This window comes from Apteryx mantelli, chromosome 3, assembly GCF_036417845.1.
Source record: "Apteryx mantelli isolate bAptMan1 chromosome 3, bAptMan1.hap1, whole genome shotgun sequence".
In the NCBI taxonomy this organism is placed as follows: domain Eukaryota; kingdom Metazoa; phylum Chordata; class Aves; order Apterygiformes; family Apterygidae; genus Apteryx; species Apteryx mantelli.
This window is the reverse complement of record NC_089980.1, coordinates 109,555,387-109,568,848: the sequence shown is the minus strand read 5'-3', so window position 1 is coordinate 109,568,848 and position 13,462 is coordinate 109,555,387. Positions and strand designations below refer to the sequence as shown.

At 36.2% G+C, this 13,462-nt stretch overlaps 1 protein-coding gene across 1 annotated transcript in view; it reads right to left on the bottom strand.

The window, feature by feature from the left end:
• Positions 1-13,462, bottom strand: part of EYS (eyes shut homolog) — a 956,188-nt gene that overhangs the window by 230,140 nt on the left and 712,586 nt on the right. The window contains exon 36 of the mRNA XM_067294141.1: positions 12,022-12,251. Coding sequence (XP_067150242.1) covers positions 12,022-12,251 — 230 coding nt within the window. The remainder of the gene's footprint in view (positions 1-12,021; positions 12,252-13,462) is intronic.

Here is a 13,462-nt window from a genome sequence, read left to right as displayed (position 1 = left end):
TTATGTTACTAGAAATTTGATCTTTCTAAGCAAGAATTTCTTGGGTTATGAGTAGCTAGAATATTTTTGCTATATAATGACCTGCATATTATATCACCACAAAATGTTACTACAAAAATGTAAAAAATTACAATGCTGGGAAGAAAAAATAGCATTATATATTATTTAAGAGAAGCCTCAAACTGACTTTTTTTCCTCAAAGGTAGGTTCACTACTTTCATTGTGAAACATCATTACATTTACATTTATACCGCAATTTTCCTCCCCCTGAAACAACAATAGTTTAAGATTTGATGCAAATGCAAACACCAATGTCCCATGAAAATGCATAAAAAGGCATACCAGGTGTTCTTAATTAGAAATAATGTGAGGTCTCATGCTTAATTCAGATTTTTATGCTTTGGACAGGAAACTTGCCAGACAATGACTGTCAGCACAACAAACTTCTCCAACTGCGCCATTTGCTCTGAAAACAAAGCCCCTAAGTAGGCAGATCCTCCCAGAGCAAACCCTCATTTGGGGAGGTGGCGCAGAGAGGCCTGCCAGGCCGCGTGTCCCTGAGCAGCGTCCCTTAGCAAGGGTCCTAGAGGAGCCTGCTGTGAACTTCACACAGCCATCAAATGGCAGCTCCTGAGGATGATCTAGGAACGGACCAACAGTTGCAGTCCTTTGTATCTAGGAACACAACAGCCCCTCCATTTCTGGTCACGGCAATCTTGAAATCAAAATGTCGAGATAGCACAATGTAGAATTACCCTAATTCAGTAACACTGGTGATTTCATTGGTAAAAGACATAACCAACTACTGTTTATTCTGTGCTGTAAAAGCAAAGCCGGTCTTCTGTGTTGCTTTCTTACAGGCTATGTAATAAAACTCAGAGATTATTTAATACCTCGCCTGCTTTATTACATGGTATTTCCTGTGGAAGAACGCAAATGAGTCAAGCTCAGAAAATAAGACAGCAGTTGCATTGCCACACTGCCTGGGGAGACATGTAACATTTCCACAGCTGACTTGATTATCAGCAAATTAGCACAAACAGAACAAGTGGCAGCAATTCAGGTGTTACTGAAAAAAGGTGTTTCCAGAAAATGCCATAAATGTAGTAGTAAAGGAAGAAAAAAGGCAATTACTTGTCACCTATGCAACAATGCTTATCTTACTTTAAATGAAAAATGATTGAAAGAGCTGGGAGATTAGCAGCTGAATAAGTTACATGCTTTAGAAACAATTTTTATACCAACATTTTCAAGTACAAAATGAAAGGAGGAAAGCTTGTTCTCCACAAATTCTAAACTTGTAATTATTTCATTTTCAGCTATCTGTTCTTGTCTAAAATGGTGTTTGTTATCAAGATGCTTTCAATTCTCCTAAAGATTACCATTACAAGAAAACTTTGATCCACATAAAAGAGTGACTTAGATGCTTAATGCTAGAAATGCCAAAATTCCACAGGTACCAAAAGGATGAAAAGATCCTTATTTACATGAGGTGGAGAACAGGTTTCTACCGCTTCTATCCATTCCTTTTCCCAGAAGAAAGATGATAACATCTAGGAAGTCCATGTAACCCATTATAACAACATGCTACAACTATCTAATTTTTAATCAAAACCAAATGAAAAAATAAGAAATCCTTAAACAATATTTTAAAACAATACTTAATAACTTCAGACACTCACTAGAGGCGAATGGAGGTGAATACAGAGTGGAGAACATACTAGCAAATTGATGGCTATATAAAATATTTCTATAATTATTTAAAAGTATTTTCACAGTAAATTTTTGAGGCAACTAATGCCCAGCAGACTCCATAATATACTTTCCCAAGCAGTGTTGTTCATTTTAAATAAACAAACTTGTGAAATATATATCTACTCTCTGCTCAGTAACAGAAGAAACCCAATAGCTCTTCTGAAAGTCATGATTTGGGGGTGACTGACAGTTACACTGCTAAGTAGCTTTACAGAGATTGAACACTAGTTATTAGAATTGGTTGGTGCTTAAAAAAACTCTTTCCCTATCTCAACAAGCTCTTTTCTTACTTATCTTCCCTCTAGATATAACCAAGGTGTATCTTAAGCTGTGATTTAATCAAACTTCTGAAACATATTTCTGACTATGTAATCTATGATGTGTACCACAGTCCAGCTGAAGCAAGAAGCTTTATTGAACTTCAGTTATTTGGAAGCGAGAGTGCATCCAGATACTGGTTGTCTCTCACTGTCAGTCTACCTCGTCTACTGTGTGTAACTCGCAAGTGCTGTCTTCATGTCTAACGGGGTGATCTCTTTTTGTCAGAAGCCAAAGGTGGAGGGAAGATGATGAAAGGTAAAAATAGAGAAAAAACTTTGTCAGAGATTCAGGAAGGAAGAGTCCATCCTTCCTCGTTACATTTCTTCCATAAGTCCATTTATTTCAGAAGAAAGAAAGTAAAGAAATAAAGTGTGTTTGTGGGGGGGATAATTAAATAATGACAATAACAATGCCTAAAGAATTAACATTCCATGGAAGGAAAACAAAACAACCTTTAAAGTAAATATTTCTCTGGACTTCAGCAGGATAGAATGAGCTTTGGAAAAAAACCTCTCTCTCTAAACGAAACCGAGTCTGGTTACCTGTACACTGAGGATTTGGGGGAATGAAACTGAATTTATTATTTGCAGTATCGATATTCCCCCCCCTTTTTTTTTTTAATACCCAGATCTCTAGGACTGGCTCCTGGCTGTTGTAATAGCAATACTGCTGTAACAGCGGTAATAGCGTCTGTATTGCTGATCTTAAAAAATTATGACAAATAACTGTTCCAACAGGTTGGGGTGAGGAGAGCGTAAATTTTCTCTCTCACTCTTGCCTTAAAAGGACTTCCTAACGGATGTTATAAAAATGTCCTTCCCTGCAGCTATAGGCACAGTAGCTTCACAGCACAGGATATGGCCAATATACAAACTAGGAGAAAAGGAGCCAGAAAACATCAGTACTCTTTTGGCCAACGTTATCTTTTCCAACTCCCAACATCTTTCCAACAGTTTCTTACTTGGGATCTTTTCATACAAGAGATTAAACAACATATTAAAATTTTCATTCTGGTTAGTTACCAGTTAGAGTTCACTGCTAACTTTGATTAATGAATGTTTGATGGAGAGTAAAGAATGGCTCTCTTGAATATATATAAATTAAATGACAAATGTTCAAAGACACAAATTTTTGCTGTTAGAAGCTCCAAGACTAATTTCACTGGCTTATTTAATATATAATTATAATACAAAATATACTAGAAAAAATGGGAAACCCTATCTTCAAACATTGATTGAGATCATATTTGTCTGGCTCTAACTTCATATGGATGCCTCAAGGGATGAAGTATCTGAGACATCATTTCCCAACTACAGTTCAGCATTTGATTTAAATGAGTCTAAACTTTATACTAAATATGATCAAAGAGACCAAGATGGATGGGGAAATTTATCGGTTTCTCTGAGAAAAGGTACATATTACTAAAACAGGTATGTTTATACAAGGTGGCTGTTTTTTTCACTTGTTTGTTTAAAAAAAAGTTACAAACTTAATTAACTAAGCTAAAAAGTTACTAAGAAATCTAAATCAAAGAGAAGAAGTCTAATCTATAATTTTCAAAGTAACAGTTTATCTACAGATTCCATTCTGTTGCAGGCATATTTATAATCCCCAAATACAAATGATTATTAGTAGTATTATCTTCATAATTTTGCTCTTTATCTGTATCAGAAAAACTTTTTAGTACGGCTTGTAGATTCTGCTCACACTACCAGAACACACAGACTCTTCATTCAAAAGACACTGGTAATATACTCATGGCAATACTTCTTAAGTACAAATTGCATAAATTATATCTGTTCATCCTGGTTTCTCACATCTACATTAACAGTTGGAAGACTTGCAAGTTTGAAGAGCAGTAAGAGGACATGCACAAGGATTTAATCCTTTCAAATATGCTGTTAAATGACTAGGCAGATCATAAGCCTGTAAGGAAGAAATATTCACACAGGAAGTTCCCTAGCATTATTATTTTTGTCTGCTTCTGTTAAAAATAATGAAAGACTTCTGAAAAGTTTCTGTTCACAAAACTTGCGGTCTCACATAAGCAAATCAATTAAGTGTTTGTTTTACTACCACATAAAATAGCCCCTTAAACTAAGTTGTGTGCATGTCTGTGTACATAAATATATTGTGGGTGTGCCTCATATCATCAGGAACCCTCGTGGTCATATGACAGGAAATCAAGTGAAGGTATGGCACACCTTGTTGCTTTTCAAAGGGTGAACAGAGTCCAAATCACGTGATGTGAGGTCACATACGCTGTAGTGGACAGTACTATAGATGTCCACTGCCCATTTTGCTTCCTTTCCTCAGTTCCCTTCCTATGGTCACAACAGTTAACAAAACCGCCTGAAACATGCATATTTTAAAATTCATTACAAAGAGAAATTCCCACAGTCCACTGAAACTACAGTCAAAGAGAGACAACTGCTTTCTTCCTCTGTCTTCTGGGGAGCAGCAAGGAGGCCCCTTCACAGGATCTGGAGCATGCTAAATTCCTCCTATCTTGTGTCAATAGGGAAGGAAATCATTTCACTTCAGCTGTACTTCTACACAGAACTGCAACATGGAATTGATGAGAGTTTCTAATAATAGTAAAAAAGTATGTTTCTTTCACATATCTTTATTATACGCAAAAGCTTCTTTTATAATGGGCAAACACCACGATAGCTCCCCCAAGGCAGTTACACAAGGCTTTAGCAGCAGAACTATTTCTGAGAAGAGGTAGGTGGAAATATTTGAAAGACTCACAAAACCAGACAGTTCTGCAAGTATAAAACACATATTGGAACCATAAACTCCAAGCAAATATGCAGGACCACAAATATAGAAAATAATCTGTCAGTGCACTAGTTTGAAAAATCAGTGCTGGACTAAGCTGATAGTTTCCCCCCAAGAACCAAGGGCTACCTCTTTTCAGGAACCAGATTCATTTGCTTTAAAAAATGCTTATACATAACACAAATACATGATGGCATGTGCCAGCAAGTTGTAGTCTGAGCCTCAGCGAGGAAAAGTGGTGATTAGTTCACGTACCAGTGGTTACATACCAGATACACTGGTTTTTGACTTCTCTCATTCATGAATAGACTGGTTTCTAAAAGCCTTTACATGACATTTTATAGTATGATACACACTGCTAAATTTTCTAAATGATATAAACATTTAAAAGTTAAACTTACGATCAGAAATTAAAATATTATCAGGTCCAATTAAAAAAATCTGCAGCTAGAAAAACTTTATTTTATTGACAGAATAATACAACATGTGAAGCTGAATTCAGAAAGGTCTTTTTTCAGAAAGAAAAATGGGTACCGGAAGAGCAAAATACTTAAATACTGGCAGAATAGATGACTAATTTCGACTGCAGAATAGTCAAATATTTTCCTTCATTTTAAACACAGTATTTCCTTCATATCAAATACTGCAAAAAGGAAAATAGTTTAAATAATCTGGTTTCCTCATGAATAGTTGTATAAAACAAAGATCTGTGTTAAAGATATTCTGCAATTTGGCTGAGCTGTATGTATATTTTTTATAATAAACATGTACCACCTGTCCTGCTATTTAGAAATAAAATGAAACACATATATAGTCATGATCCTGAGAGATGATAAACTGCTATCTTCAATTTTTTCTCCTTTACCTTTATATAGCTTCATATTATTTCTATTATTTTCCTTTGCCTTTTCACAATTTTTGGGATGAAATCAACTGAATAGTATATTTATTTCCTCTAGCACTGGCCACATCTTATTTGCTACTGCACTCCTTAAAGCAAACTGTTCTGTTGACTTCCATAGCTCTTTGAATCCTCGTCTCCAAGAAGAAACAGATGACCAAGGCAGGGCTGAAGCTGGTGGGTGTTTATGCACAAGATAATTCTATAAATCTGGTGGCAAGAGACCAACAGCTGGGCAAGGAGGAAGACAGTCAAAAGGCCAAAACATCAAAGGCTAGTACAGCCTGCTGTTAAGCTTTGTTTCTTATGTTCCCATGTGCATATCTGGGAATTAACGCAGTGATGAGAATTCTCTCATACCCCAATCATGTAATTAAACTTGTCTGCTCCAGGTTATCAGGAAGAGCCCACCACTGTTCAGTTATATCTGTATCTTTAACATACATCAGCGGAAGTGGTGTCTGCATAGCTAAGAGTGGCTTTTGACCCATTACATTTAAACAGAAAAGGTACACAGTATAGGCATACAAAATTTTAGTTTACATATCAAGTATTGCTGTTCAACTGCACTTTGAATTCCGATAAGAATCTCTTACTATAAGTCCAAATCAAGGAGGTGACAAAAACTTCTTTTCCTCTGCTATCTCACTGTACCCTCACGTCATTATTTGCTGCCACAGAGCAGTAAGATACTAAGAAGTGTTAAAAGGTTACACTTCACGATGTTTGTCTAGTGCTGTACCAAAATGCAAGATCACATCCATGAATGAAAGTGCAGTGAAGAAAGTTAAAACTATTTAGATAACTCCTTTTTGCATTACTCACAAAAATAGTACTTCTGTTGAATTTTATTGTATCAAATAAACTGTATGGGAATGGTTAGCTATTTCTTACACACAACCTTAAAATTAGTAATGTGGCAAGTACAGCATCAACAGCCAATATACAAAGTTATTTAACTTCTAGCTAAATCCTAGTTTATTCTTAACTGTTATAGTTTCTTCTTAATTTTTGAAGTCATCCTCTAAAAAACATTGTAAACCTGAAGGAAAAACTCATGCTGTCATTTGATCTTACTACTTTTGCTAAATCTAGGCCAAAAGCTAGAGTGTTAATTTGAAATCTTTACATACACAAATAAATGCATTTTGTAGAAAGGCAATAGGTACCTCATGAGTTTAGACATTGGCTCTGGTTTATGACATCAAATTATTACTAAAGTTTATATATATCCCTAAATAACGTATCTTTTTCGGCTCACAGAGTTCTACCAAGGTTAGGAAACATTTGAGGGAGGACAAAATTGGAGAAAGAAGACTAGCATTCTGGAAAAAAAAGGGGATATGAGGTAACAATATGCTGTTTTTTTTCTGGGTACCTCAAGTTGAGATGTGTGGAGATGAAAGCAATGCTGCATGACTGCCCTTCCCCACCCATACCTCTGTATGTGATTCCTACTTCCTCATCCTTCTTTTTGATGTTGTAAATATGGTTACAGATTTGTTTTAAAAAATATATATACACATTATAAACATTAATAAGGAGATCAATAGATTTATGACCTACTAGAGACATGAGTTTATATGCTTCCAAATATGATTGAAATCAGTACCTCACAGAATCTGGATCAACTACATTTATTTCCCAAAACAAATAAATAAAGACAAAATATGGTCCATGCTGAATGATGTTAGTCAACAATGCATGTGAGAAACAGGACTAAGTTCTAGAAAAGCCAACAGTAAATGAAGCCTCTAATGTTCAGTGATATTATCAACTATTACTCAATAAATCAGGAATTCAACTAGTGTATCTCAGGGAACAAATGCAGCTAACTCTCCAGGCAGGACTGTTACAAGATAAATGCCTGTAACAGCCTCCCATTTTATTGCTGGTTTTGCAGCTTTGGGGAAGGAGCTGACCTTTAAGTAATGTACAGAATATACATAGGCAACATACCAAATTAAACAGATGATTTCCTGTTTTTAACATATGGCATTTTAATAGTCTTTTATTGAACAGTTTATAAAACTTTTACAGAACACTAAAAACTTTGGAGACTTTAAAAATGTTAATCTTATAATTAATAGTCACAGACATACTTTCTTTGCATGTGCAAGACAGTGATATTCTAAACCTATCGCTCTGAACTTTACAGTAATAGACCACCATCTGCCTTCATGCTACACCAGAAACATCAGGCTCTTTCTCCACTCGTGTAGGGAGGGATATCACGATGAAGCTGATAAGACAGCTTAGCTAATAAAGAATTGTTTCATGGAGGCAAGAATGAATATATTTCATATTAAAATCAAAGCTTATTCACCCAAAAGAGCAAATAATAAAGTGTAGCTCAGAATACACTGTTTAACGATGACTTTCTGGGTTATCCTTTACTGTACTCCCTATCTATACAGACCGTTCCTTTCTGTTAAATGACCTAGCACTCACTGCTGAGCAATAAACATTAGATTTATGCTGGCAGCAATTTTCTATGTTTTATTTAAAGCAAAGCCTGTAGAAGCTACTCATTTCCAGACAACTTTTTTATGTAGTAATAAAAAACTGAAAATACTGAAAGCAGTGTTTCAAAGGGAATTGAGGCCTCAGATGGTTGCACATATATAGACTAGATCCTCCATTTGTATACTTCAGCATAAATCCAGTGATGATATCTCCAGTTTGATTTTATTGCAGAGACATTGATTTAAATCCCAAATTTTCTATTTCCTTAGAAAAACAGAGATAGATTTCCACTTTTTAAAATTGCCATTTAAGCGCATTTCAGATTTCAGAGTCATCCAATTGTTTGGAGTAAATACACATGGGCACTATGTACTATTACTTATGCACATTCCTACTAAGAACATCTGTTAAACCTATTTGGTTTGGCCCTAATATAACCATAATGACACTTCTGACTTGAACATTTTTCTGCAGGGGTAGAACAAGCTGCTGTAGTTTGTTAGTTAAGGAGCAATATAATAGCAAAGTGCAATATTGCATATAATATAACGCTGTCAAATTGAACCACATAACTTGAGATAATGGCATTCACTTGCTTTCATTCTAGAAGATGGTCTCATATGCTATCATGAAACCAAGTAACATATCCTAAACTACATTCTGTACAAAAAACAACAACAAACAAACAAACAAAACCCAAATGCACGCATTCTAATGAAGCCAAGACACCTACAAATATTCTTGTACATAAGATGCCATAGTATGCCATGTTGACTGTTAATATGCCAGTTGAGTATATGATATATTTTCTTGCTTGTTAGCAAGAAAAATGAAATGCAGTTAGTGGTAGACTCAGGCAGATCACTATGATGAATAATAAGTATGTATTACTGAAATCTATGGGAATGCATTATAGCATGATAAGAACAGCTAGTTCACGAGAAGCTCCCTCTGAGGAGTTAAGAGACAATTTCCTTGACTGGAACAAAGTTTCTGGATTCTACACATGATCATTTACTTTCTCTCTTGCAGGATCTATAGTAAACAATTATAAAATGATTCCATTCTTGATAAAATGATTCCCATACTTCTTGAAGAACTGGACCCTGACTGTCAGAGCATTATAATTATAGTTCAGTTGGACAGTTTCTGGTCTCATTACACTGAATTATCAATCTTGTAGAAACTTTAGGATTAAATAATATCACATTATGTTTCAATTACTCTTCAGTCACTACATACAGCATAAATCAAATCTGAACCTGATTTATAGAAACATACAATGAGATTGCACATATTCTGGGTTGTAGCTGCCCCAGTGAGCTGCCAATAAGCTTGTAGCACACAGCAGTCCTGGCTGAGCAGGAGTTCTGCAAATTATGCAGTAAGCTATTCAGTGTATTGAAGGTGGGGTTGCTTAGTGTAAAAGCAGAACCCTGTAAAGAAAGGAACTCCTTAATTCATTTTCTCCATACCAAAGGGAAAAAAGATAAATGTTCTTCTTCCAGGGCTAGAACTATTAATATAGAGTCTATGCAGAAAATGGATCACAGTTAAATCTCATCATCAAGTATGTCTGCAAGTTTCAGCAACACAAATGGTATCTCTTCTAAATTTAGAAAAAAAGAAAAGACATATCTCATGAAAACTAGACACCTCCACCATTCAAAGGATGATAAGGTTATACAAGTATGGTTATATTCTCAAAAGGAGCTACCTGTTTAGGTTTTTCTAAAGCTCATACTCTGATTTTACTGAATGGGACAGTTACCAGTGTATATAAATAGGGTGGTTCAGTCCTAATCATCAGAGATGCGGTTACAGCTGTCACTTACTGTAACAGTCCTCTCTTTTTTCTTTGCTCACTAAGTAGTCATAATTCAGTCATGTTTTCACACTTGATTTTTTTATCATCAGAGTCACAGAAAGAGAGAGAGCGGGACCACTTCATTTATCCAGTAAGATAAGTATGTGAAATTCCCTTGAAAATGTAGTCAGAAGAGAGTCAATTCATCCCATTGCATGAACTCAACAGGCCTGTACTGATTAAGTTTCAAAGGTGAAAATGGTTTAGGATGTATTTTTGAATGAACAACTTAAAAATAGCTGTTTCAGTCAATGGTCCGGAAGCTACTTCCGCCAAGGTCTGTGGCACAGTGAGGAAAGTACTCAGCCCAAATAACATGATGCAGACATAGATCATGTGAGTTTTCATTAAAAATACCAAAGAGTTGAAAACTTCTGGAGACAGACAGATCACTTGGAAGGTTAGACTAAATCAGAATAAAGCACCAGCCAGACCCATACTAGTGGAATCCAGAAAATCTATCAGCCAAACTGAGTGGTTGTCCCACATGTACACTGCTATGGCCCTATTACTGTCTATCAGACTCCTCTTTTAATTTAACATTGCTTACTCCCAGAAGAAAAAACAAGCCCTGTTCCCATCCAAAATACAGCAGATGATGCTGGTACATGGGATGCCAGCTGCGTTCTTTGGAACACAGAGGGAAATTCTAGCACTTCAAACGTATGTAAACAAGCCAAACACTTCAAAATGATTCTGAACTGCCACTAAATCTGTTATCTTTGGAGGAAACACACTTGTTTTTTTGGTCCATTATTTTATGGTGCAGTCTGCACAGCTGCAATGTATTGAAAGTAAGTGCAAAGAGTATACTAGATACTAAATGTATAAAAGATGTTCCCAGAAGTCAATTTTAACACTGATAATTTGAAAATATATGCATAAGATTTAATTTATCATAAACTTGGGAAAGGTTGAGAGGTAAAATATTCTCTGATATCTACAGTAATACACTGCAAGCATTTTTTAGAGCTTAACAATCATTGATTGTTTTTTGCATATAGTGAATGTAGTGATCTGCTTTCAATCAGTAATACAAGGTGATATTAGCTCAGATACGCTCACAATCTGGCAACGGCATTTTTAGCTCTAGTTGCCTGGATTTCCTATCTTTGGATATTCATTAGGAGACTATTACAGTTATATAATGATAATCTGGACAATTTTTTTTCTTCTCCTGTACACCAGTAATGCCCTTTTAGACTAATGAGAATTATCTACTGCCATTTATAAGCCACTGCAACTTAAAAATTAAACAGTTTTTGAAATCAGCTATAAAATCTATCATGACAAAGAACTTTCTGAAAAGCAGTAACGCAAAATAAGTAGGATTACAAAACAGAAAAGCTATCAGTTGTTGATCAGTTTGTCTGATAGCCTTGATTCTTTTTACAAGGAAGCCAAAATTATTCAAAGGTTTCATTTTTACTTAAATTCTAATTTAATTATGTTCATTTGACTAATCTGTGCATTGTAAGCAGCAGTAATACAATAAAAATATAAATGAACTTCAGACTAAGGAAAACTTTTCAGCAAAAGATCAGCAGCACTGGCAAAAAAATCTATCTGCTGAAATGGAAAACATCTCTTTTGAGGAAATATTTTCCTTAGTTTCATAAGTTACCTTTTTTTTCTCTTCCAGAAATATTACGTTGCATAACATGCATTAGTATTGTGATATTCCATAATATTTTTCATTAACTCAAGCCTGCAACTCTCACTAATGTGCCTGAATCTGATATTACCCATCTTATGGTCCAAATAAGTATTATTCTAAATACCTCAATGAATCCACTCCTGAGCTCCCAAGAATAACTGAGATGGGAAGCAGAGAAGCATGATTATCATTACCTCTTCCCCTTTTCCTGCTCCAAAGAAGCAGAAGACTTACATTTCACAGAGTATGAAAGGAATGAAGCACAGCTACCTTTCTCGCAGAACCGACCAGTGAAGTGTAATGGGCAGTCGCACTGGAATGAGATGGCCCCCGTGGGCAGGTAGGTAGCATGACAAGTCCCTCCATTACGGCACAAACCCTCCTGGCATACAGATGGCAGCTGAGGAGAAATCAGAGAGGGCACAACAGGCTCAGGCAATTCAGATGTATCCGCAGCAACCATAGGGAAAGCTGTTGACAGATGTGTAGGTACAGGAATCCTGAAAGGATAAAAACAAAATATCAAAACAAAAAAATCACTACTCCTAATTTTGCCACTAAATTTCAACTTCTTTATTTAAAAGTGTTAAACTTTTTTTTAGAAATTCATATTATATTTAAGGAAATATGAGTACATTAGTAACTTCCAAATAAAGTCCCCATCCTGAAATCTACCAAAAAGATAATGAAAATATGCAGTTGCTCATTCCCTCTCCACAGATGTCTCCTAAGGGAGAAATGAAGGTATTTTCCCTTGTGAGGGGGAAAAAAAATAACCTCTATGCACACAGTACAATTTGTACATGCTCTTATAATTCTTTTTTGGTGGATGTCAGCAATAGAGAGGTAAGAAAACATAGACTTGTGTTATTAAGTATTTTATTGCTTGAAGTTACCAAATCTTGCAAGGCCATTCTAGAAGACATGATTTTAACCTTCCCAGTGTAAACCTTATAAATAATATGAAGATATAACACAAATACCTCCTACTTGGGGCATGTAGGAAACCAGAGTAAGTAGTGCCAGGATAGCAGAAATTAAATTGTCAGTATGCAGAGGAAAGCATGTTGTGAGGCAGGTAGGAAGGAAAAGAAGCTGGACAGAGGAAGGATGGAGATAATTCAGGAGAACGTAAATATCTGAAGTGACCCAGAGAAAAGGGGCAGTAATTGAGAAAGAAGCAAAGATCTGGAAAAGAAAAAGGGGGGCTCAGGGCCTTAGGAGGGAGCCTAGAGGAGATATGCAGAGCAACAGTGATAAGGAAAGCATCGGAGGGGATACAGAATCAGGGTCACAAACTGCTGCAGACAGCAGGAAGGGAGAGCAGTGAGATGCAAAAGAAAAAAAGAGGTGATTGGGAAGCAAGATCAGTTTATAATGAGTCTTTAAATTCCATAAATATTGACTTTGAAAGTAAGGACTGTTAGGTTATGTGATAAAAAGCTCATCTCCACAAGCACAAAGGAGCACAGAGCAATGGAAAGTGGAGGAACCTGTATAAACCTTGCCCCAGCTACTCCCAGGCCCATCACAGGAGAGTGCTCAGCATGTCCAGGGCTCATCTCCACAAGCACAGAGGAGCGCAGAGGCACAGCGGCAGGTGGGAACCCAAATTACCTCCTCAGAGAAGGGACCCCCTGCCTGGCTCCTCCCAGGACTGTCCCAGGAGAGCATCAGCCCCATGATCCTGGTATGAAACCCAGCAAGGTGA